Source organism: Athene cunicularia (assembly GCF_003259725.1).
Source record: "Athene cunicularia isolate RWA chromosome 13 unlocalized genomic scaffold, athCun1 chr13_part1, whole genome shotgun sequence".
Taxonomy (NCBI): domain Eukaryota; kingdom Metazoa; phylum Chordata; class Aves; order Strigiformes; family Strigidae; genus Athene; species Athene cunicularia.
In genome coordinates, this window is record NW_020799117.1 from 10,794,030 (window position 1) to 10,821,035 (window position 27,006).

The 27,006-nt window shown below is 37.0% G+C and overlaps 1 protein-coding gene across 2 annotated transcripts in view; it reads right to left on the reverse strand.

Moving 5' to 3' along the window:
• Positions 1-932: 932 nt before the first annotated feature.
• CPEB4 (cytoplasmic polyadenylation element binding protein 4) overlaps positions 933-27,006 on the reverse strand; it is a 43,937-nt gene continuing 17,863 nt past the window's right edge. The window contains exons 3-9 of one of the 2 annotated variants that reach the window (XM_026857920.1): positions 15,347-15,370; positions 13,228-13,401; positions 10,873-10,962; positions 10,124-10,242; positions 9,106-9,220; positions 8,715-8,896; positions 933-5,371 (exon numbers count right to left, since the gene is read on the reverse strand). In XM_026857920.1, coding sequence (XP_026713721.1) covers positions 5,144-5,371; positions 8,715-8,896; positions 9,106-9,220; positions 10,124-10,242; positions 10,873-10,962; positions 13,228-13,401; positions 15,347-15,370 — 932 coding nt within the window. In that variant the 3' untranslated portion in view covers positions 933-5,143. The remainder of the gene's footprint in view (positions 5,372-8,714; positions 8,897-9,105; positions 9,221-10,123; positions 10,243-10,872; positions 10,963-13,227; positions 13,402-15,346; positions 15,371-27,006) is intronic. The other variant, XM_026857921.1, reaches the window with a different exon arrangement.

A 27,006-nucleotide genomic window follows, 5' to 3' on the forward strand; every position in this document is an offset into this window, starting at 1 on the left:
CTGTTGAATAGCCCATGAAGTGTAGCTATGTGACATTGTAACATTCACAAAATTTTTTTGACATCTTAAGTTTAGGTATTTTAAATTAAAGGCTGACAAGGTAGCAAGCTCATTAAATTCCATGCTTTTTTGTTTTGTTAGTGTCAGATCATAGCTATGAGACAATTAAAAAAGAATCCTTGTCTGCCCACGCTTTCCTTGGCTCTACTCTGGCCCTAGTCTGGTTACCTTTTTGTCCCAGCTGCACAGGGGTTTCTGACTTACACGATGCCTCGGTGGTATTCTTCCCACAAAACATGTCACCTGCCCAGTTAGCCTGATTTCACAGCTGTGTATTGGTTTTCATCTTTGCCCCTATGAAGCAGCTGCAGAGAGCACGAAGCAGAAGCAAACTTGCTACAATTCTTTAGCTAGGTTGATCTGCTTAGGGCTGTGCAAAAAACAGAAACGGCAGTTCTGAAGCTGCTGAAAGGCTTTTCCAAAGCTACACGCATTTCTAACGAATACTCAATAAGCACCAAATTCACAAAATGAAGTAGTTAGCATTCAACATTCCCTAAAGACAACATCTGGACACAAGCAGTAAAACGGGTTCTTCTTACAGCCTGATTCAATAGAGAGCAGAGCTACAGTCCTCTAGACATCGCCCTTTCCGTTTTTGCAGCACTGAACATTAATTTTGTACCAATTTAATGCAGTGTTCACAGTACTCAGCACCTCAAATGGTTATATCCTCCCTCACACACCTCCTACAAAACCATGCTCCAGGTTTTGAGCACCACAGGACTGCAGAATTTAGCCTAAAGCACTTTACACATACAGCCAGACATGCGCTATACACTTCATCAGAATCACTTCCCCATGCCCCATGAGCTTCAGCCACAAAGGAACATGTTTCTACAGGAGGTTTAAAATAAGGTTAAGAAGAAACATTGAGTTAAAAGTTTTATTCATTCAACATCTCACATTACAAATATTTAAAAATTATATGCATACTGGTATAAATAGTCATTTGCAAACTATTTAATAACATTAATTTTCACTAGCACTTCAACAAATGAACTCTTTAAAAAAAGTAACTTGTGTTATATAACTTAGAGTAGAACATACAAAAATATGAACTTAAACGTGAAAATGACTTTAATAAAAAATGAATTACCCTTATTTAAAATGCTATAATAAATACTACAACCTCCCCATACACAGTAAAAACTATATGGAAATTCAGCCAAGTAGTACAATTAACTGACATACTTAAATAACTTTTCCTTCTGATAATATGAGCAATACATTGGGGGAAAAACATATTAGGGATTAGTAAAAACTAGACACCCACTTGCTAAAAGTTTCACTTCCAAAAAATATAACAAAAAAATCTGATGAAAATTATAAAAACTAATTATACTTTAAAATTTAAAAATATAAAAAATAAAACAGTTGAATACAATATTGTCCCAATTCTTACAATGCTATCACAGTAGCTTTAAAATAAGATAATAAAATAAAGCAAATGACCAAAACCTTTTATTCCATTTTTTTTAAAAATAATCTCAAATTTACATTAGTAGAAAGATTGATTTCTGATTCTTTTCTTTAGAAACACCAGCAAGAAAGAGGATTTACTAGAACAGTAGAAAATGACATTTTTAAATGTCTGCAATTAAAAACAAAGAATTACACTGCAAAGATCTTCCAGAAGTCTGAAATAGGTATTGCACATAACTTGAAGTTAACTTGCCACAATTCATCACATTCAAGTTTTAAATCACCTTTTAACAGAAGGTTTTAACTCTTCAAAAACAAAAGGGGTGAATTATCAAGTCTTTCCAACAGCATCCTTATAAAACGCTAAATTCATTCACTGCAAGTTTTAAATTTGCATTCTGCAGAGGTCTGTGTATGGAGAAGTATATACTATACCAAAAAGCACGGGGCAGTGGGGTTCCTTTACATATAAAATAATCAGAAACACTTTATTTTACATTGCAAAAATAACCATGTAATTACTCTGTAACTACATTGTAAATACATGGCCAGTGCCATGCTACTGTGAGAAAACTACATGCTTATTAACCCCTTTGCAAATTGAAGTGATACCCTAAGACTGGTAACCCAATTACATGTTAATTATGTTTGGAGCTACATGGTAACCCCAACTACAAATCCCATGTAATCAGAAGGACATGTAATCACTATTTAAGTACAGAGTAATGTATATAATTGTTTATGCCCTGTAAATCGAAGTGTAACCAAATAATCTGTAAACACGCTTGTCACACAATCACAAGTGAATATTAGTAGAATAACAATTTCTTACATTAGTCATGCATACTAACATTACATGCCTGCCACCTAGCAGGCTCTCTTTTATTCTTTAAATATAATTTAAAAGAGCAGACACATTTCTGCATCAAACACCTAACATCAATTTTTATTAATATTAAAAATGGCTAAACATTCACCAAAAACGTCTGCATTTGTGTATAATTTTTAAAAACTTAGTAAGAAGCGGTAGACAATTTTGATGTTTCTTTACTTTTAAATTTCTACACTATATTTATGCATTTAAATTTCATGGGTCTAAAGACAGTGTCATTTGTCACTTTCATGCTTTTCTTCTTTAATTCTCAACTTTACATATACTATTTCTTAAATTATATGTACACCAAATACCTGGTGCTGGGCTAAGATGTTTAAGCAACATGCTTTCTTTTCTCTGCAGATTCTAAAATAGCATTGCCAGTGCACAACATCCATAATTCAAAATGTATGCAGAGCACTGAAATGTATAAAAAGCAGAATATAAGAAAATAAAATTTATTAAAATTATTTATATTAAAAAATGAAGTATATGAAGATCTCTCAGTAATAAAAGTACAAAAAGCTACTCTTTGCAATATGAAAAATTGAGGTATTGCATAAAGAGATATCCCGTCAGTGAAAAGTGTGCCTAAAAATGCTCACTGTTGGAAAAACAAGATATACAAAAGTAGTGCATAACAAATATACATTATGTGCATGACAAAATAAGTTAGCTACAAAAACACTGTACCGAAATTCAGCAGGTCATGTACAAAGGGAAAATTATTATTCAAAGCTAGTTCTCAAACAGTGTTATTTCTTGTAATGGTAACCCATCTCACCTGTTTACTGGGTAGGATCGGCACAATAGCACACCCCAAGCCACCTACAAGCATTAAAAAAATTAAAGGAACATTCCAACTATAATTATGTACTTCAGAGAAAAAAAAGTCCCTGACAATCTACACAAGAGCACTCTGCATTTGCATTACTGTTGTCAATATTTTCAGGGATTTCATTAAAAGCAGCTCCCTTTCTATACTTGACTAGTAGACAGCAAATGTCTCCATTTTGACCTTTGGAACTTGGTAAGGTATAGTTCATTAAAGCCTGTATTGAAAATAAAAACTGCTTCTCAAAAAGATGATCTGGGCTAGGGGAACAGGATGAGGGGGGCCGACAAAGGCTTTTAACGGAGCAGATGTTTTCCAAGCAGTGCTGAGGCAAGTCTTTGGTTTGAGAGAATCTAGGATGGTACCATGCCACTCAGTTCAGAAGATTGCCACTAAATCGGTTTGTTTGCACACTGCTAAATAATCATTTGAGAAGTTGGCCAGGGCATTAGTTCAAAAGAGATAAAAATAATTTTCAGAACTAATCCTTCATTCAACTATTTCAAACTAAACCCCTGCACCCACTCTTTATCATTCAATTAACATGTACTGTGTTAATGCTTCTCAAGGTAGAACTCATTTATAATAAAGCAGGCATTAACTTAGCAATGTTGGCACTTCAAATACCTGTGTTTCTTTATTTCCCCATATTAAGTTCTGAAGAGGTGGAATCTTAGTTGCGATTTTTTCTACAGGAAGAGTAAGAAAGGCATATGCACACTTGCACCATTTCATGCACAAATTCAGAAAATAGTGCAAATCAAGACTTGGAAATTACTTAGGTTCATGCCTTCTGTTACAACTAAGTTAGAGTGTATTTAAAACTAACTTTACATCCAAGATGGGAAACGAATAAGCAGTCAATTTTAGTTTGTGTGACACGATGGAATATCAAAACTTCAGTAAAAATCAGTGATATCCTTGAGGTATCTTTAGGTTTTCTACTTTTTCACGTCAAAATGGAGAGCAAAGGCTGGCCCCTGATGAATGTTAGTATATTAGGATATAGAGTTATATATAGCCATCAAAAATAAAATCTATATATTTATCCTTCAGGAGAGGAAATGCCAGTTAACTAGTTGTCATTACTCTAGCTTTGGTAGGATTTCTAGGGCTGTAACCAGACAATTGAGTTCTCTTAAAGGAAAAAAAAAAAGTGCACTCCCCCCTCAGTAGTAACTTTACTCAACTTTTACATTCAGGAATTCTTAAAATGTAATCATTTTGATGAAAATATAGTAAGCTCTGCCTATCTCATTAGTAATTTGGATGTGGGTGGTAGTCAGAGGCACAGTCAGATACATACAGAGCTAAAATTTCAGCCTCAAAACCCTTAACAGATTTTTTTAAAGAGATCATTATTGTAATGCTGCTTCAACTTTGCTCATGCATTTTTGTTGCTTTAAACATGCTCTTTCCTGTTGGTAGGTAAATGCTAACTTCATCTGTTGCTGGAAAAATCCAAAGTCGAAACAAAAAGAGAGGCAAAAACAGGCTTCCCTGGGGAAAAGTGTCAGAACAGACCGATAGTGTTATTGTTACACGGTTATTTTAATAAAAGTATTCTTATGTTCTTTATTAACAATAATTTAATTAAAAAACCAAAATACTCTATTGTTTCAATTCTTTTTTCTTAATATTTTTCTCTCCTCTAAGAAAATGTTGCATGAAATTAAGTGTTCTCTCGGTAGTAAAGACAAGAGAATGCAACTCACTTGCAACATGTTACCAATACGAAAAGGAGTTCCCAATACAGTTTTCAATGACAAGATTCTACAAAATACCCATATTATAGGTCATTCTTTCATTATACTATTGTTAAATTACAGACTACTACAAAAGGGCATGCTATCTTGAATAAGAGAAAGGGTAGGGTGGGGGAGGGAAAATCAGGATAACAGAAGAGTGCACTTAATTTGAGGCCTGCATATGAGCACTGCAGTGATCATTTAGTTCCAGCGGAATGAAATATGTCTTGGGCGATCTCCTCCCTCCTTCACCAGGGGCTTGTGGAATTCCCTGCCAGCGCGTGAATGGATAGCAGCCCAGCAATATTCACAGTAATACTGCAGACAGGTAACATTAGCACAGAAAAATGGAGCAAATTTTCCACCGCAACGGGCCCCCTGACATTCATCACAAAGCTGATCATCCAAGACATATGGCTTAACTTCCACCTGTATTCAGAAAATGAGAAGAAAGTTTACAATTCTTAATAACAATGTAGATAATGACAATTCCACACTATTTACTGTGTTCTGGCAGGATTGCAATCACAGTTCTGTAGTAGCAAACAGCACATTCAAGAATTTTCTCCCCCATTGCACATGATTGTTGCCATTGGACACCCAAAACTACAGGCACTCCACCTGAGAAACAATCCTGCTCCCACTGTCCAACTTGATCCTTAAAAACCCCCCTCAGAAACCAGTGCTGACCACCGGTATCACACAGGCTGTCATTGATTACAGAAAGGACCAGCCATTGATTTACAGAAAGGACCAATCAACCCATCGCTGCAGAACTGATACACAGATTCACATCAAAACCGCGGAGAATTCTGGGGATTTATTTTTAAGCATGGTGATGCACAATTAAGCTCCTACCCTTTCAGGTAGGAATGCAAATTGTTTACACAACACTGTAACTGCAGATTAAATATTCACGTAGTCTGCAAATTTCAATGTCTGAATTTCCAACAAATTTAATTTATTATCTTAATAAACAGCACATTTTTCTTTTCTTTTTCTGCAGGTCCTCTCAGCAAAAGAAAAGCTACCTAATCTTGGGATCAAATGAGAAGCTTAACGTGGGACTGACACCCACCTACGCTGTTAGCATTAAGGGCCAGATGATGAGCAGTAAAATTCAGTACAGCAGACAAGAAAGGAAAAGAAAAATTTCTTCAAGTTCTTAACTGATAATGACTCAGAGGAAATTACCAGCTGGTGCTCCAAGGATACATCTACACTGTCACATCTGCAGGCTACTAGCTTTTAATCTAGGCATTTGCATACCAGAACCAAGCCTGCTGTACTGTGGGCTCCAAAACCCTGCTCAGAGCACTCCAGAGCACTTTCTCTGTGACAGCAAGGCAAAGCTTGAGGCTTGCAGCATCAGAGTTGGCTACAGCACAGCTCGTTTAGACATGCCTACATGTTCAAATCACAACTGCAGAACTGCCAACCCCTAAAGGCTCAGATTCACCTCAAAACCAGTAATCGTCTCCATTCCTTAACTCCACTGAATTGTGAAAGGTCCATGTGACATATCAAGAAATGCAACACAAAACTTCACGTTTAAAAAGTACAGGTACCAGTTCCCATTCTAGAAGTGTTAGTTAGATGTTTTCACAAACATTTCCAAATATCCAGACTGTGACTGGTGTCTCTACTGTTAACCTGTTAGCCCTGCATCCGGCTTAGAGATGGTCCTTTCTGTACCTCACAAGGCTCAGAGGTTAGGTCAGCTCATTCAGAGGACTACATTTACAAGTTCCTGTGTTTTCAAACTTACCCAATTTTATCACAGTCCAGACAGAACACTGCAGTAGTTTGATGTCATTTGTGCTTACAGTACATATAAACTACTTGGAGACAGTACAGCTGCCTTTTTTTTTTGACCTCAGTTTTTCTCCTCTTCCACTGCTAGAGTTGCCTTTCTCAAATACCACTTCATGTCAACTCAGAAGAATGAATTTGTAAAAGAGCTGATGCAGACAAATATTCCTAACACTACGTTATCCCTTCATCACCTGGATTGGTATGCAGTTTGAGGCTGGGTATTTACTGATGAGTGTTGTCTTCTACAAGTGCTAAGAGGAGAACCTACAAATATGCTATGCAGGCCTTCTCAACATGGCAGTTCTGCTCTATTATGTCTACACAGACGCCAAGCTACAGCACAGGTTAATTATACCCCTGCTTGCTTTAGCCTGTTACTGCAGCACCCATTTTTGTGCAAGTTTGCAACCCACAGATATTAGAGTTCTCAGTGCATTTATTCAGTGTGTGCTGAAGTACACGTGCCAGATACAACCTGAAACTGTTACATGTGCTAGGTCGAGTGAAGTTTCCCAGCTACGGATAAAAAGCCTGAACTACAGCAACTTCATCAGGCACACTTAGGGTGGCAGCACTCGTCAGAAGCTCTGCAGTGGTGGGTGATGCAGGCCACTGAGCATTAATTTGCATTATCTCTTTGAAGGGCACACCCTTTAGCAGCACCTCCTTGCCTAATTTTACTGGAAATCCCTTCTTGTTACTAATTTTATTTTTACGGATAAACTTTATTAGAAAAAGTATTAATACATAGTGCATTGTTAACAAAAAGTATTATTGCCACTGTTGTACTTTTATCTCTCATGCACCAAACCTCTCCTATAATGAATCCTCTGAGCAGTTATCTCCCCACATTTCTTCTGAGCTACACACAAAATGGGGAAATAAGGAGGAGTGGGAGGAGAGAAAGAAGGGGAAATAGATTGCAAAATCTTTGCTAGAGTTCACAAGTGCTTACTCAAATTTGTAGTCCCACCAGCTTCAATAGACCTATTCACCCAAGTGTCTGCTTATGCAAGCAGAAGTTGCACAAGGGCGGCCCAAATTATTTGTTCAAAGCTGTACAGAATTTATTTCAGAGCCAAGATTAGAACAAAGACATTCCAATTCGCAGGCCACAGTCAAAGTGCTTCTACTCAAGCTTTATAGCCAAAGCAGAAGTGAAATGATAATCAGCTAATCAGCCAAGTTTGGGGGTTTTCCTCTGTAGTAATTATAAAATTAAAATTGATGACAGTCACATAAGAAAAATAAAGAGACAAAGCAGGGATTAGAATGGTAGATATAAGGATCCAGGTTCCTCAAAATTGTGGCCTGAAGATCACTGTAATTGGCAAAGTCATGTTTCAGACAGATGAAGAGGACAGTGGCAAGCAAACTGCAGATCCACTTAGCATATTCCTTTAATTTATAATAATAAATAACTGGACACAACCTTTATATAAGCTGTGGAGGATGACTATGAGGCTGTAACACACACTAACAAGTTGACAATGCGTTACTATGATGCTCCTTAGGAACACTCAGCACACAATGTGTAATGCTAGGGCCAGATTCTGCCCACTCTAAAAAGATGCAGAACAGGAGTAAGAACTGCTCTGTCCTTGGCAAATACCTTACTCCCTGACATTATACAAACACTACAAGTGCAAATACTTGCAGTGGGAGTATATGACGAGTGCAATATTCTTATAAAAGGGCAAGGCAGCTGACATGCTTCCCATTATGCGAAGCAATTTGAGAAAGTCTGCTTCACAGTTGCCTCCCACGTTCCAGAAGCAACAGCTCTGTACCACTCCTTCATTTTTATTCTGTGTTGTATCTAAGTGGCACAATCTATCCCTAAATATGCAATTAATCTGATATAACATTTACAGTCTTCACAATGACACACATTTACATGGAAAAGCATTTCTAGAGAAAGCACTGAACAAAAATAGAATACGCTTGAAGACCTTACCCGTTTATCTATCTCTCCATGCTGCAGCTGAACAAAGCGAGCACTGATAGCAGCTATGTAACTCTGTTGATTAGAAAATGCAACCCGCCCAGCTCCTTTTGGGTACTTCAGCTCAGGGTCTGTGTCAATTCCAGCATAGCACACCCCTCCATACAGACGATCCATTATCATTGCAAGTTCCACTAAAGCAGAAAGGAAAATGAAACAGTGGTGTAGACTTGGTAATTCATTCTAAAAGCATCAAATGAAACAGTCCATTTGTATTCATGTCCCCCGCTATAAGTGTCAGAACACTTAATACTTCCCTTGCTGAAATAACTTGTTTCCCCCATTGCTCCCCAAATCAGACTGCATATTCAACATGCCCAGTGCTGCGGAACACTCAGTGTACCTGCTCGTAAAGGCCGAGGAACACCACCAACAAAAATGGTTTTTCGTGGGTCAAGAGGCTGTGAACCATCCATAACAAAATCACTATCACTAAGGTTCCAAGGCCGGATCTGAACCTATGGACAAAAAGCCTTTTTTTTTTAACCATTCACAATTCAAAGTATCTCAGTAATATAAATTAAAACAGTATCCTACAAAGAAGAAAACCTCTTAAACACTGTACTTTCTAAACTCTTTTTCCACTTGCTCAGCAATCATTTCACAAAATGAAATGGTAGTAAGCTCTGTTAAGACAGACCACTTGATCATGCTAAATTTCACCACTTCCTTGTTACCCAAATTTCTGGGAAAAAAACCTCACCCTCTACTTACACATTTACTTAATCATGACTGAACTGTGCTGTACGAACCACACTGGTGCATACGTATCTATGCTATTCGTGTTGTTCTAGCCAAGTGTAAGCACTAGACTAGCGTTATCTCAATGCAACAGGCTCCAGTGCACAAAGTTGTGTGTTTATTTACCATGCAAAACTAGCTGCTTCATATTTGCCTACAGCTGGCCAAATTTGAAGTACAGGAATATAGCAAAAGTCTCTCCAACTGTTAACAGACTCACATCAGCCCCAAAATCATCTGTACTAATTGTTTAGTGTTCAATGCCACGTTATGTTTTTTTGTATTTAATGTACATGTTACATGCAGCACTCAAACAATATGAATTCTTCATTTTAATCAATAATAAGCCTAAAATACCTGTCTGGAAATATATTTATTGCATCAGCAATGGTGAAATTTAGCAAACCTTTTTCTAACAAAAATATGAACTGTAACTAGACTAAAAAACTTCATAATGTGTAGTTTAAAAACAAGTAAGTCAGTCTTCTCTTTGAGAACTTAACTTGATACCTTAAAGAAATTTAAACATTAACAATCTGAAGACAGAAAAAAACTCATCTGAAGAGAACCATTTCTGGTTCTCATACAGCAATTGTGCAGGCCCTGACAATTCTACCTACCGGTTTGTCTTTGATAGTGGGGCTGGAAACACAAAGATAGAGCTTTCCATCTTCTTCAATACATGCATCAATCAGGGCCTGTACAGAGCTTTCGTCTTGGAACAGCAAAAATGCATATCCTACAAAAGGGAAAACAAACACATAACTTCTTCTGTCTATTTGCCTATAGGATAATAATTTAACCCAGAATTATGCTTGGCACCATGTCATCATGCTACCATACAGTAAGGGACAAATTTTAAGGGGCTCTGACACGCTTCCAACCCAGCCTTCTCCACATCCTCTGCAGAGACGTGAAGGAAAGGAGGGAGCTTGCTGATCAGCACACTCTCTCCCCATTTCCTCTGAAAAGGATAAGCCAGCAGTATGAACTGAACAAAAGCCACAGCTGTAGAGACAAACCTGCCAGGACAGTTGTTACTGTAAGGTACAAATCCTCCCCAGCTACTGTGGAGGGCATTTAGTCCCTTTAAAGAGGACTAGTCTTGACTATTACTAAAAAAAACAAAGAACAACATGGGGACAAAAGGAAAATGGAATAAAGTAAAACCAGGAAGTTAAGAATTCTTTTAGTGCAGAATAATTGCAAAGCTACATTCTAAATTCCACCAGTTTATAACAATCCCAAGGATTCAACTTTTTTCCCCCTAAATATTGGGTCACTGTCACAGAAATCTTGTAGAAAATGGAGTCTTATCAAGAAAAATTATTCTAAAATGCTTGTATGTTATTGGTTATCAGATATTTACCTTTAGGAGGAAAATAAGATTTGCTCTCTGCCTTGTGTGGCCAGTCTACAATCAAAGGTCCAAAGCGACGAAAACTAGCAGTGATCTCATCTGTAAAGAGAGAAAGGAAAAGGCATGAATTGAAAATATATTGAATGGAAGACATTGAAGAACACTGATTTCAGGTAGCTTCCTCCTATAAACACATATTCTGCGACCCTAAAGGCTCAGCAGCTCATAGCAATGCTTGCTAGCTGATGGGGAATCTTTATGGCAAGTCAGAACACACATTAGAAAACAAGACAGTTCAAAGATCAAGATTTTCTTTCTACTGATGATTATCAATAAAAGCTCATAAACCACTAATTTGCAGAAATGGAGCCACCGCATCTATACAGCTATCATAATCCAGCTTCAACTGTTCTCCACAGAGCATTTAGAGACAATTTCCTGACTTGCAAGTAAGGCCAATATGCCTTGTAACTGCAGAAAGACTGGAAAAAAATGAAGGGACTATCACAAGACCCAGCCATGCCTGCTCATATCACATGCCAGTGCCACATATGCAAACACTATCTGAGCTTGACCTCAAACTAACACAGTAAACTTGAAGGACATAGCTATGTAATTTTATAGGAGAGATGGCAAGAACATATTACTATATCAAGAAGCAATTCTTGCAACCATTTCAATTCTGCCTTTGACCTCAAATTACTGGTATAAATTTGCTAGTCCCATAGAAGTCTTCTAGCTGCAATTCTGTTCTTGAAATTGAGTGATTATTCCCTTTTCCTTCTCTACAAACACACTTGAACCATTGCTAAAGTTCTCTGGAAAAGATTTTTCATTAAAATATTGAAACAAAAAGAACAAACTTCACACTGCTGTCATCTAAATCTGCACACTGCTCAGCTGTATTCTGTTTATGGCCATTACAGGGCTTTCTATACTACCACACTGTTGGTGGGGTCCTAATACAGAATTTAGAGGATTTTCCCCATCCTCAAATTGAGTTAGAAAGCTGAGAAAGTGTCTTTTTCAATTTATCTTTGATGACATTACTAATAAAATAGTAACTGACAATCCACTGTACTGACAGCTTCTCTGTGCACTACAGATCATCAGGAACATATACAGCAATGGTTGTGTCAAGGATATCTACGTGCTGATGAAGATATAAATCAAGAACAACACTTACTACATACCTATTCTCAAAACAGATCTCAGTTCAGAACAGCACTTAACACAAATTTAATGCTGAAGCACTTACATAAAATGCTTTCTAGAAACAGAATCAGAAAAACCTCAAAAATTCAGCTGTGATGTAGATTTTAAATTGTACACTCCTCAACTGGAAGAGTGCTGACAGAAGCAACTGAAAAAAATCAAGCTACCCTCCTAGCACAGGTTTAGAAAAGATCCTACTCTTCAATAACAAGGGTACACAGAGACCAAACTATTCTTGTACTTATCTGCTTTTAAAACCACAAAGGTGATAAAGGTAAACAAACAAACAAAACACCAACAAATAAAGGGAAACTATAAGATCATTTTTCCTCTTTCCTCTTTTTGACCTTTTAATAATAAAGTAGCTCTTATATTTGACATGAAACTTAGGTTGTCACATCACAGTAGTACACACTGCAGTGCATGACACTCTTCTTGACTCAAAAAGTGGGTATTAAAATGATTCTGTGATTAAGAAAAAGCAACTTTTCACATTTACAGTTACTGTAAATCATACGCTTATATATACAGAACTCTGGTGAAATGACACTCCACAACATTGGCATATGATTTTTGTTTTGTTTTTCTTAACAACTGCAGTATTCTGTCATCTTCGTATGATGGACCCACCACAGATTCCTGCTTCCTCACAAGTCCTCATCATGCACTCGTTAGAAGCTACCACAGGATATTTTGCTCAAAACCTCTGAGCATCCCAGTAAAGAGCTATGACTTACTATGCTATACAAACTTCATAAAACTACTAGCAATACTCTTTCTACTACTGGCTCCTGGTGCCTATAAAATTATTGCAATGTATTTATGAGTTTCAACAGGTGATATTTACTTGTTTATTTTTGCACCACTATCCCTTTTTTATAATTTGTATACTGTAGAAATCAGTTAAATGTGTGGTAACATGATTTTGTTCTTCAATGGCAGAACAATGCTACAGCCTGAACTAGTTCGAATTATCTCACATTTGCCATGGACTGAAAGTGGTACTATGCAAAGATCCAGTCACATATCAAAGCCTTTCTGTAGAGTTTGGAAAACAATCATTCATTAGCTAACAGACAAAAGGTTTTACACCATAGTTTTGTCTTTAAGCCAGAAGGAGCTTTTTTGGATAAGATTTTTGGGGTGTACCTTCATCAATATCTGGTGGCAGTCCGCCGACAAAGACTTTACGGGAATATCGCTCCACTCTTTCTCCATTCTGATGGGAGAAGCAGTGAGGTGATCCTAAACCACTATGAAGAGTCTGATCTCCACGTCCATCATCCAAGAACCCGTCTTCCATTGGAAAAAGTGAAGACTGACCTGAAGAGGGGGTTAAAAAAAAAAAAAAGGGAAAAAAAACATACTAACAGAACAAAGCACACACTGTTTAAATAATTTCTTGAAAAGCACTAGTTGCTGCATTAGCAGTAGAGCTGTTTGCAATCTTCCCTTTCAATGAGCAGTTTTGTTCTCAATTTCATATGACCCTTATAGTTTTCAATATCATTCAGTAACTCAAATGCATTATTTCAGAGAAAAGGTTACTACCTTCTTCATAACTGCACTAAACAGATGCTCAAGTTGACCATTTTCTATAACATTTCATGTTTCCAATTAGATTTCTTTTAAAAAAGTGTAAAAACAAAAGAGAACAGAAGCCAATTTTTTTCCTGAGACTTTCCCAATAGCAGACATCACTAAAATCTAAGCCATATATATAATTTTCCAATGAACAACTTCTTACAATTAGATACAATTTCACGGTGCAGATGGGAAAACAAGAATTCTACCAGCTAAATATATTACAAGTCTAAATTACCTGACATCAAAACATATCATAAACCACCCACTTGTATATAACAAAAATATCCTGACAAAAACAGGAAGACCCACTGTAATTTACTGCAAATGAAGACTAAAAACTAAGCAATACTGTGTCATTCCTAGAAGCAAGTTTACTTAGATATTACAACAGAGTTTTGTTAATGAACTCATTCTAGGAGAAAATGTTCTAAGCATGCTCCCCCTCAAAGCCCAATATTCTTCTATGATAATCCTTATCATAGATTTCCTTAATAATATTAACTACTTTTAAGTAAGATTCTTTGATTTATAAAGGCAACTCTAAATATCATAAATAGAGCACACAGGCTGATCTCTTCCATGAATTCACCCTTTAGTTATGGTATTCAATATCTAGACAACAAACTGAATAGACTTCTACTCATTTAAGGAAAATTTTAGCAATAAATATGTATAGGGAAAGTAAACAAATAAATGAGGTGTGCTACAAGTTTTAGGATACATTTCCTTTTGCCTATGATGTGATATACTATGCCTGCTTTTACAAAATTCATTACAATCAACTAGAGTAATGTATCGGTAAGGTTAATTTATCCTGTTCTTGCTACCTTCCTTTGAAATGATTCCAAAAAAGAAAACAACTTGAAAACAGAAAATTTGACTATTTCTAATATCCAAATGGCAGTATGAAAAAATCAAGCAGCTAGCAAGTTGAAAGAAAAAATTACTATAAAATCCACAGTCCATAGAATTTATACAAATACAAAATTGAAGGCTTGGTCAGCTTGCTTTATTTTTACACCTTTAATTAAAAGTCAACTATAATCAGGCCTATTTCTGTAGCTAGGCAAACCTAGTTACTACTATGATAAAAATATTGTCATATAGACTTAAATGTTATTTTGTTTTCCCCTAATGAACTGATGCCCATGTCATTCGTTTCATCTCTTAAGACCCCAATCCTGCAGGTATTATTGGAAGGGAGCAACACTCCACACCTAAACAACCTTTTCAGGTTCATCAGCATTACCACTGCTTTTAGATAATTCGGCATGCATGCTTGCAGGATCTGGTTCGTTAACCTAGTAGGCCAGGACATTTTTCACTATAGTCTATGCTGCACCAAGAAAACCATCAGCACCCAAAAGAACCAAAATAAACTTCTCCAGCATTGGCATTCATAACATACACACAAACACATCGACGTAGCCCTCCAATGTAACAAATCATATAGATGATGTCCACTGTAAGGATTGTGATTATTTCAGCCTCAATAGTACTACTGTGGAGTACTACCTAATTCAGTTGAAATGTTTATTTATGGCATGCAGACTATGTAAACTTATGTGAAACTGATCCTTTATAATCTTAAATTTTCAAATTTGCCCTCTAGTAACAACTTAATGTTATTTCTCCCATGAGACATTGTCAACATTAGAAAATTAAATAGGAATATTGTTACCTCGCCTTCTCCCATATGTCCTTGCTGCATGTTAAATGAGAAAGAAAACAGCCTTTCAAACATTGTTATAAGGACCAAAAGACCTTGTTTTATCGCCTTTATACTAACTCAGTGATTCTCGAGCCTTTTCATACTCCAGGTCATTTAAAATGGTGTTCACAAGCTGACCTCCCCCACCACCCACAATACCAAGCCTTCCTTGCACCATCTCTGTTACTTATCAATAAAACATGTTGATATGAGGCTGACAAAGTATATATGTATACTCAAAGAGACTGTTTGAAAACAATTTTAGTTCTTAATTTGCACATTTATTTTCAGATCTATTCCTTAATCCTCTGCCTATAAGTAAACGGATCTTTTCTCATGCACCATCCTGACACATTCTGCAACACAGTGTGCTCTCAGCCTTGCCAAGTTCAAGCATACTCTAACACTGATCTTCATTCGAACTGTAGGAAAAGCCCTAACACAAGGAATGCGGAGGACTACTGTGTTAATTTCTGTTTTGAAATTAGGTTGCTACAAAAGCTTTCCATACCCCACAAAATCCGTGGTTAAATTATTACTGGCAAAATAACCAGCTGAAAAGGAGAAAACGTCTGGGGCACTAAAATTGCCTTTCAGACCTCCTGCAGTCTGTGTACAATAGTATAGATTCTTTCATACTGACTTAGTACACTTTGCTGTAACTATTTGACACTGCTTCCTACTTTTCATTTTCCAAAACAAATCAAATCTACCACTAAAAAATACAACATTCTTCTGTGCTGACTTCCAGGACACATTGTCAGAACATGGCCAAATTTTCTAATGAAACTTGCACATTCTTTCTCTTTTAATCTCATTAAAATCTGTATCTGAAAGCAGGCCAACTGTTTTCAAAACTTGGATTCTCCTGGCAAGTACTACGAGAAACTCTGAGTACATCATGCATTTTAGTTTGCTTCCTCATTCAAAATTGAGGCTGACAATTAGTTTAAGCATTTAAATATTTGTAAACCACAACAACAAAACAGGAGTTGTTTCCTCTTTCAAAATAAAAATCTTATCAATCCAATTTACTTCATGATTATTTAGCATCTGTAAGATCATTTTACTTCTCTGATCTTTTGCTGATAGTCACAATTAACACCAAGAATACAAAATAATGAAGCCCCAGTCTTCAGACTGAGACATATTCTGGAGTGTTCACACAGGCACTGGCTTTACTGGAGAATCTTAAAGGCTGAGGGCCCTTACAAGTATAATTTTTCTCATGGTAATTTTGAATTTAGAAATCCACGATGCTCATATAGTCCTCAAAGCAGAAAGTTTTAAGGAACCTGTCTTTCATGGAAAGCAATCAGCAATCTTACTGCATTTCTGACAAAGCTCAGAAGCCTTTGCAGGTTTTAGAAAACATTAAGCACTTTCAAAAACAGCTCTGCCTATAAAGCCATAAAAATCTTGCCTGTGGTTTCTAAATTACTAACAAAACCACACAAACTCCTTCACTTGGTACACCCATTCTTGGCAACAAAGCATGCAGCACAGATACGATTCCCACTGCAGATCTGTGACCGCAATTTAGGTCAGCAGACTCCTCACTGCTTCGCCACCTGTGTCACTCAAGGCAATAGGGTTTTTCTCCTTTACCAGTACAGAAAACAACAAAAAAAAGCTCAGCCACCAGCTAGGAAATATTTCCAGTGCCAAACACTACTGAAGAGGTTTTGAGAACCAAACAGTAAGACTTCTTTTCTTCTAATTTTGCCTCTTATTTTCTTCATTTGATTTATCTAACCCACAAAATACCAACATTTGACATTTGAAAACATTTCTCAGGAGCCACAGATTATAAACCACCCCAGTACAGCACAGATACAAACTTTTCCTGCTCATTGAATTCAGGGCTCATCACACACCATTAATTTCACACAATGTAATACACAACACTGAAACTAAAGAATGCTCTTTTGGCAGGCCAGGAAGACAGCTAACTCTGATTTACCAGTTCTGTCTCTGGCTTTCATAATTTCATATTAAGAGAAATCTTTGCTACAGGAGTAGCCTAGCTAAACTGCAACATAAATGAAGCCTTAAGGTAACTGTTACCAACCAGAGAAAAAGATTTAATTCTGAAGATCAGGATGCTTGCCTATCCCCTGCTGAGAAATGAGACAACTACAACATCGGTCTGTATTCCTCAAATCTATTTTTCCTTTCCCCATTTCTTCAACATTTCAGATAACTGCATAAAGGGTCTAGGACAGATTTACTAACCTCACAAGACATCTGAGCAAGAATCATGTTACAAAACTTAAAAACTACATTGTTTATGCCACCGGTTCAACTGCTTATTAACAACCTATGCAGAGATATTTTTCCGATAAAGTCAGTTTGAAATTTAAAATGCTATTAGCAGCTGCTTCAATTATTTTGTCACCTTAGCCCTCCCTGCAACACTCCTTTCTATGTAAGAAATAAGGCCTTACAGAAAGCCAATGATCTTTTGTAAAAATCTGCTGCTTTTACTGTCGTTCATTTTAAAGAGCTTAATGAATAAGCAACTCAAATTTTTGCATCTTCTCTTCATTACAGACACTTAATGGGCTCCTGGCCATCTCCCTCTTAAAAAAAAACAAAAACAAAACCAAACCAAACCAAAACAAAACAAAAAAAACCAACCAAAAACAACAAAAAAAAACCACCCACCACATCTTTTCTGTCTAATGTACCTCCAATTAAACATGTTGAGCTTTCTTCTCTCTATAGGAAGCACCAAAAAGACTCGCAACACGTTGTGTATAATCACATGCGCAATTCTGTATAAAGTACACAGTCCCCAATGACAAAGATATTCTGCTGAAGAAGCATGAAAAATGTATGCCTGAGTCCTAAATCACTCAAACCCCAAACTTACTACAAGCTTGTCCTACAAAAAGTATGCCCAGGCTGAGCACCTGGCACTCTTTAATGGTTCTTGCTGCCTTCCAATCTGCAGGATGGTAGTAATTTCAGGTGTATTTTGTGCCATTAACTGTGGGAGATTTACATAAAAAGGTCAGCTCAAGAGTAGACTGTTTAAAGCAAAGGGACCAGCAAGCAAGATCTGTATCTCCTGTGAACATCCTCCCAACTTTCTAAGGACACATTACAACTATAAGAACTATAGAGGCATCCACAGCTAATATTAATATAAAAACCATAAAACCCTGGAATGGGCAGAACAACTGAACACTCAAAGTCAAATTACAGTTGTACCTTCGTTCTCACTACCTTGCTATAGTTGTTTCAAGGCACACACAGTCTAGAGTGATGTAATGCCTGTCCAGTTCTGTACCTAATTCATATCTTTAGTCCAAGAGCTCCTCAAGGCAGGGATTCTGTTCTTTACTGTGGCACAGAGGCCAACATAGTAACACACTGCAATCTTTTACCTTAGTCATTAATCTGCTCTCATTTCTTTCCTCTCGAAGATCAAACCAGACTAGCTTCATTAGCGAGTTCCACAGAATTTCAGGTTTCTATGCATATTAATCACTGAAGTTACCAGAGAAATATTTTTTAAATTTAAAAGGGACAAATATTCATGTTGACTTTTTACATATGACTGTGAGAACAAGTAAGACCCAATCACACCCTTCCACCAGGCATTAGCCTCTGCTACTGAGACAGCTTCCCACCATCCAGCGGCAGGAAAGCTAGGAAACAGCCCATTTGTGTATACTGTTTCGTATTCTACACCAATCATACAGGCTCTAGGAAATATATTCAAGCTGAACAAGGTTTTGCTGAAGGGATCCCAATTTCATAAGCTTTCATGAATGAAGTAATGATTTTAACTGCTGATTTTTAGGGACAAACAAGAACCTGCAGTGCAAATGATTGGAACCACTACAGGGCAGACAGGCTACAATTCTTGCAAATGAAAGCAGTGAAGAATGGAAGGGAAAACAAAGCCTTTGTATTATCATCAGCTATTTGTTAAATATCACATAAATGGAGAAAAGTGTAGAGTCCAGAATTTTTAAAAGGGGGATAATGCGTTTTTCTCTAAAACTATATTGAAACCCATCCATATTATTTTAAAAAAAACTTTTCACTGTAGATGGTCATAGGTGGCCAGTTTCTTAAGTTGGAAGGCAAATATCACCAATACAGAAACACAGAGTTTCAAGTTTCACCAAAACCATTTACTCTGCTAGTCATTTTCTTCCCCTAAACAGTAGATAAGGAGGTAATTTCATGCTGGTCTGTCTTCTGTTTCACTTATGACTTAACTTTTAGACAAACAGAGTACCAAAGTTTCATAGCTTACTTCTAAGTGTGAGCTAGACATCCTTGAATCTATTATAGAAAATATTTATGCTTTCATTATTTTTTTTTAAATTATAGAAAAATAACTGAAGTACAATCTGGTTTAACCATTCTAACTGCAAAGTCTTATTTCTAAATTATTCTACACTAAATTATATTTTGTAATTGTAGCAAGACTAACAATGCTGCGCACAAGGCCATTAAAATATGAACTATAGTATCTTATTACCTTTTTTCCGCTACTACTCCCTGAGGGCAGGTAGGGTTGATGGTAACCCAAGAGTTAGATTTTATCATCACTTCATGTTTCAGAATGCATTTCATACTTAACACATGGATCACATGTTTCTACCACAGGTAACAGTACATTTCACAGGAATTTCTGTTAAGTCCTACTTCACTAGTGAAGAATCTCATTGTATCCTTAGCCAAACCAAAAGCAGAAAAATTAAAATTAGAAAGAACATCTATATTTAACCTATCTTGGGTTAAATTATCTCCATATATGAAGGAGCAGTTCAGAGACCGTGGCAGGTACTTTCAGAGAGGTGTATATATACTTTCTCTGATTAGAACATAAAAATCTTATCTACCTATATGTATTATATACAAAAGTATTTCACACAATTTCAGTCTTAGATTACATTTTCAATAGGAAAGAAGACAGTGTCATAAAGTGTTGCATGACAGGCAAAAAAGTACTGGTTTTTATGTACTCCTTGATTTTAGTTCTAAAATGTTAAGGACAAAAGCATTAGGCTACAGATCCACCACTGTTAACATAAGACGTGCATGTATGCCAAAATTCTGCCCACTTCAAACATATAATCTCATTTCTGTCAAATTACCCCAAGCATATGATATGTTGACTGTGGAACAACAGCCAATGCATGGTAGAGCAGCACAGACATGCAATACCTGATCCAGGATAAACTCTGTCAGTATAGAATAAATGTATCAAAATTTAACAAATCTACACTCTCAGTGAACTTATTCCATGTCAGAGCTTTGCATCTTACAGTCACAGCCATCTTTATGGTATTCTCAAATGAGATCCCCGTTTTAAAAACTGTTTTCAAAAATAAGCTATTAAAAAGGGACATAAAAGATTCCCTATTTTGTGGATTTCAAACACTACCAAAGTGTTTGCTACTTTCAAAGAATGAAAAACATTCAAATAGTATTTTCTTATTCTAAGACGATCTTACAAAAATTAAACACTTCTATATGTACATCTGGAGAATGTATATTTGTCACACTTTTAGCTATGTCAAAGTCACCATGAAACCAGAAAAGTAGACTACATTTGGCTGTACAGTAAAATAAAGGATTAACACCTTTGGAAGTACTGATTCAGCAAAATTAAGTGGCAGAGATGCCAAAAACTGCATTTCATCCTCCTAATTTATTTTTAAAGAAACACGATGTTAAAAAAAAAAAAAAAAAAAGCATATGATGAGAAATATAGCTCTAGTTTATGTCCAAAATGTCCAAACAAATGCTGAAAAACAAGAGTACTATTGTAGATGCAAGTATTGTGCTTTATTTCAAGTAAAGCCAGATGCCTGAAGACAAGTATTTACCCATTCCTTCTGTCAAGAACACTAACAAAATGAACCCTCTGGTATTCTGTAGCATTCAAGTACAGGTCTGACTAGAATCTTCCATTTTAAGTTTCAGGTCACTGTCACAAAATACAACCAACACAAAAAGCAAACAGGTTTCTCTTCTTCTAAAACCCCTGAGAGTCTACGTATAAAAGCCTTTTAGCACTGGCTCTTCTGATGGTAACACTGTTCTATCTGTGATTATGTTGAATTAATTGGGTTGACATGGTAAAAAGATAGAACCTGACTGTATGGCACAAAACAGATTATCAGCATAGTAACTTCTAATAGTTTGATTGTTGACAACTTTATACATCAAATAACCAGGGGGGCGGAAGGGGAGAGAAGCTGAGAAACAGTGAAAGTGAAAGCTACTGTTTCCAAGGTTTATGCAATGAGCTCCAAGTTTCCAGAGCTTTAATCTGCCTAAAGCAAAACTGTCTCACGGAAGAGATCGTGCAGTTATATGCAGAAAATAATAATCTTTAGGGGGAAAAAAAAAAAAACACTAATGGCCCTCATTCCCAGGCACTACACAAACCCAGCTGTACCCAGGGCAGAACAGCACACTGCTTCAACTGAGCCAGTCCTGCCCAGCATTGGTTCCAGCTCACCCTTGTGAGAAACTCAAGCTAACTCCCAGATTGGACAACTGAGACAAAAAGCCCTAGACATGTTTCCAGCATGCTATTCAAGCACAAGACTGAAGGGGAAATGGGGGAAAAAAAAAAAAAAAAAAAAAAGGTTTAACTATGAAAACACCGCAGTTTGGTTTGTGTGAAAGCTTTAAAAACCACCACTTTTATTATTCCTTTACTGCTGATGCTCTCAGGTAGCCTGCCAGACTAACACTGTGCCACGGGGACTGAACTTCAAGAGATGATTTTTCACACATTTCAACAACCACTTAACTACTCATGAAAGGTGACAAACCAAATCCAGTTTCACTCCTCTCAAAAATACAGAAGCTTCAAAGCTAACTTTGAAGTTTTCTCCGCTATCAAACAGAAGAATACAGAGAAATCTTCTCCTAAACAAGACCGCTATAAATCCTAAACATAGCTACAGCTACCAATATTCTTTCCGTAATTCCAATTACATTACACTGGGTTACTGCAAATCAATCTAAGTGGAAACCTTAAATATCATACGTATTTGAATATAACTCTTCCCTTTCTTCCAGAAACCCCCACAGGGTCAGAGAGAAGAAATCAAAAGCAAAAAGCAAATCATGGAGCACAACTCTGTTGGAGACTGGTTCTTAGTTGGAATTATATGTGTATTTCAGAAAAGCTGGCACCCTACAGCCAGTGGCCTGAGCTCTATTTTATATTAACATACGACTTCTGGAGATTAAACAAGAAGTTATAAAAACATCCAATCTTTTCCTTCAATACATCTTCAAGTTTATGATATCGAATAATTGTCAGCATTTATCTTTCGAGCACTTAAACTATTACTAGATTCACTTAAAAAATGAAAGGCAAAGTTTCGAACTTGAAGAAGGAAAAGCATCATAGAGCTTTGCCAGCAAAGAGCAAATCAGATTCTCAGCCACAGAATTACTTCAAATGTGGTAACTTTAGTAAATTCCAAAATACATACTAACGATGGACTTTCTGTCAGGAGGAAAGAATGTCATATGCTAAAAACTGGTAGACAGAAGTTCTATTGTGACAACTGAACCATTTATTGAACCTATTATAGATTTTATTGAATAACTTATGAAAACATATGGAAAAGGTGCAAAAACTTCACAAACCTCCCATTCACGGTCCAAGTTCATATACACTCCATATCTTGGATTCTTTATACATAGCATTACAGCTCAAGAGATACCGCTACCTGCCTATACCCTCATACCTATACCATGAATTCTTCCCACACTTTAATAAACAACCTGAAATGCAGTTCCTGCATGTGACTTGCAAGAGTTGGTTTTACACTGGCATATACTTAAATGCTGCGAGATTTAAAACCATAGTTCCTTAAGTACAATAATAGGTTCAAAGCAACTTATTTTTGTCTGTGGAAGGAATGATCACAAGACAGCCTGGAATGCCACATGAGGGCTTTGTTACTTTTTTAAGCATCCTCTGACTTCAGTCCCAAACAATAAGGAAGAAGTAACACAAGCAAGTCAATGTCAACATCAACACACTCAAGTCTGCAGCATTTCGGTAAACAGCATAAGACACTAATACTTCCAGTAATATATCTGAACAAACTGTACTATACACTTCCCCACACCCAAACCAAATGGGAAGAGAAACAGAAAACTGTATTTTAAAAGAATCAGCACTTCATTTCTGCTGCCTAAATTCAAAATAGTATACAGGACCAGACACCAACACTATTTACTGTAACAATTTTAAATCATACATGAGCAACCAAGACATTCTTTAGAATGCCCTCAGAAAGCCATCCCCATCTTCCTCATCATTTGTGCACTAACACTAATGACAATAGGAAGATTTGTATGTAACATTACTACAAATTACTGGGAATTTATTAATATATTATTAATGGTTTATATATTTGATTTTATCTATCAAAAGTATCCCCACATTCCATTCAGAAAATTTATCCTTTTCTCATATCTATGCAATCTGACTGCTGAGCTGGGATTCTTGTTAATAGGATTTCTAAGTAAAGCTGAAAGAAAACCACTCTGCGCCTCTAAAGACACCTGACATTTTACATATCTAGAGACAGCACCTTGACTGCTCCACTCACTTGAAAGTCCAACTATCAATACTATAGTGAAAAAAAAACCCAAACCACCAGCTAAAGAACTAGCATCACAGCTAACTAATCTGCATTCCAACCAACAATACTTTAAGACAAGTATGGATAAATCCACTCTAAAATGTATTTTCAAATTTGCCATGTAATAGCTCTTACCATTCTACCTAATGCTGAATTAAAATAAGTAGATACTGAATACACAAATTCTATATGCATCACAATTATTTCTCAAAATATCTCAAGGAATTGATGAAAAAATCAGATTTCATGCTGCTACACAGTCACTCTTGGGTATATTGCAAGGACTGCCCACTACTAAAAAGTGTTTCTGTATGACTCTCCTAGGAGCTTGTTTCCCTTTACACTTAAAATTCATCTGTCACCTCCTTATCTTTTCTTAAAACTCATCTCCATTCTCATTATATCTCCCATTTCTTCTTTGTCTCCAGGTTTAAGAAAAGCACTTCAGGCTTTTTTCTTTCTGCTCCTTTCACACCATTTCTAACCTGATAAACATGATAGTAGAGAGTCTGCAATACATAGCTAACAAAAGATTCAAAGAGCTCACAATTCAACATCAAGAGAAAAAGTGAACAAAGTGAGCAAAAATGAGAAAGACAGGTACTTTCAGCAGTTTGGAAGGGGAAGTGGGCAAGGTCTCAGTCTTCTAAAACGAGAAACAGACACTACTCATGGAATACAGTTCCAAATTAAGGGCCACTTTGAAGATGATCCAGAATGGTCAGAGATTATCAAAGCAAGAATTCAGAAAAGAAATAAGGAAAAAACAAAACAAAACAAAAACCACTTAGTCGACAAGTGATAGTAAACAAGCTTAAAAAAAAAAAAAAAAAGGATGGAATTCATTTAACAAAGACAAAATATAAAAAAGCAAGAAAACCTTAGAAAGGTTTTAATCAGATTAGCATGGCTGCTGTCATGGAATTCAGAACAATTTTGTTGGTTGTAACAATTTTGAAGATCAAATCACTGATTTAGGTATGAAAATTTTTAGCAGTAATGCAGTGTTTTGTTGTGTTTTAAAAAATCTCTAACTGCCACATAATTTGCAGCACATACATACCTAAGGCGTATGAAAGGCATTTAATTTTCCATACAGGCTATGGAGATGGGACAGCATGGCAAGGGGCCTAAGAGAAATGTTTCAAGATCAGACAAAAAAAACGTAGGTCTTATACACCAATCAAGTTAACAGGAATCCTAACACTGATTTCAAAGCTGGACCAGGATCAGAAAACGCTGGGATATTTGTAGTGCTCCATGGTGGCAGGGGAAGGAATTTCCTGGCCTCAAAGGGTGGTTACATTAATACTCTCTAGTTTATTGCTCAATGGCTCCATTTTAGACAGATAGCATAAATCAAGGTGTTGCTCTTCCTCAGTTGAATGAATACCCTACCTCAAAATCCTGCAGTAGTGAAGTACAAACATCTAGTTGTTTGACACCTGCATTATCACGACCTGTATTTCTACAAAAATGCAGGAATTATCAGAAAGTTTAAACTACTCAGTAATTCTTGTGTAAAAGTAGTACCAGCATAGTTAACCAACAATATCTGATTCCTTACCTTATTTTCTTCTAGTACTATCCTTAATTAACATAAATAAAAAGTTCTGAATGCAGTTCCAAAGGCACCTGTCAACATTTTGAAAAATTCCCCAAATTCTGAGCAGCTCCATAACCTAGAAACTACTTCCCCCACACTTAAGATTACAAATATCAATAAATACAAGGGAATTAATTTAACATCAACAGTAATTTACCTCTTCCAACTGATGTTTTCCATCACTGAAAACACGAAACTGCCGCATTTCAGTACATAATTTGGATTGTGCTATAATTTCCCAAATTATTCCAATTTGCAATGCAAAAATGTTTATTATACTGTCTTAAATGTTACATCCCTGTCCTGGGATTTTTTTCAGTTTTCATCATAATGAGAATTTGCAGCAAATAGTAAAATAAGTAGAAGTAATTTAACAACTGCTTTGTTTTTTAAATCACATGCATCAGTGTACATGGATACAAATGGTTTAAATTATTTGTCAGGTAACGCACAATGTTTTCTGAGACAGTATGAATGGGTCTTAGCTTTTCACAGTTGGTAACAGAAAATTAAGGTGCCAAAGTCAAGGAATAATAGGGAAAAAAATATCAAAATTCTTAAACTAAACTACACTCTACTTTTGCCTCAGGGCAACCTGTGTCCCAGCCCACGTTTTACAAAGAACAAGCAAATTCTCGTTTCATTTACATCTGCCTAAATGCTGCCCATTCCAGACTGCTATAAATGAAAAACCTTTTGTTAAACTGACCCCATTTTCTTATGGCATACAGTGCCACAAAACCAGGCAATCATTTGGTAACTTAGCAATCAGTCTAGCTTCAAGGTTTTAACTGTCAAAAATATCTTGTATACACCCATGTTCTTTCTCTTGCTACACAAATAATCTAAGCCCACCGCACTCGCACTGGTGATGGGCCAGTGGGATCCGTAGGTGAGGAATCGGGAGCCTGAATTACGGGGCTGGGGAAGAGAGGGCCTGCCTGCGACTTTAAGAACACAGCCATATTGCGAGTCCCCGCTGCTGTGTAGGACCAGCGTCCACAAACCCGGCGCGGCACGCAGGCTTCAGCACGCCGCCAGGCAGCACAGCACCAGCGGGGACCTTTACATCAGCGCGCGAAGAAGCGCTCCTTCCAAACAGAGTCACTGCACCCGGCCGCCGAAGGCAACACTCCAACACGTTCCTCTCCCCCCGCCTAACTACACAGGTCTTGTCAACTTGCACCAGCTTGAAAAGGCAGCAACGGTTCGGCTGCAATTACGAAGCCAGGCAAGCGGTCGCCTATCGCTGAGCACAGCCCGAACACGAGCAGCCCCGCCGGGAGAGCGAAGGTACCTCGCGGTGCGAAACCCTGCGGGCCGGTGCGAAACCCTGCGGGCCGGCCGCTCCCGGCGGCAGCAGCAGCAGCAGCCCG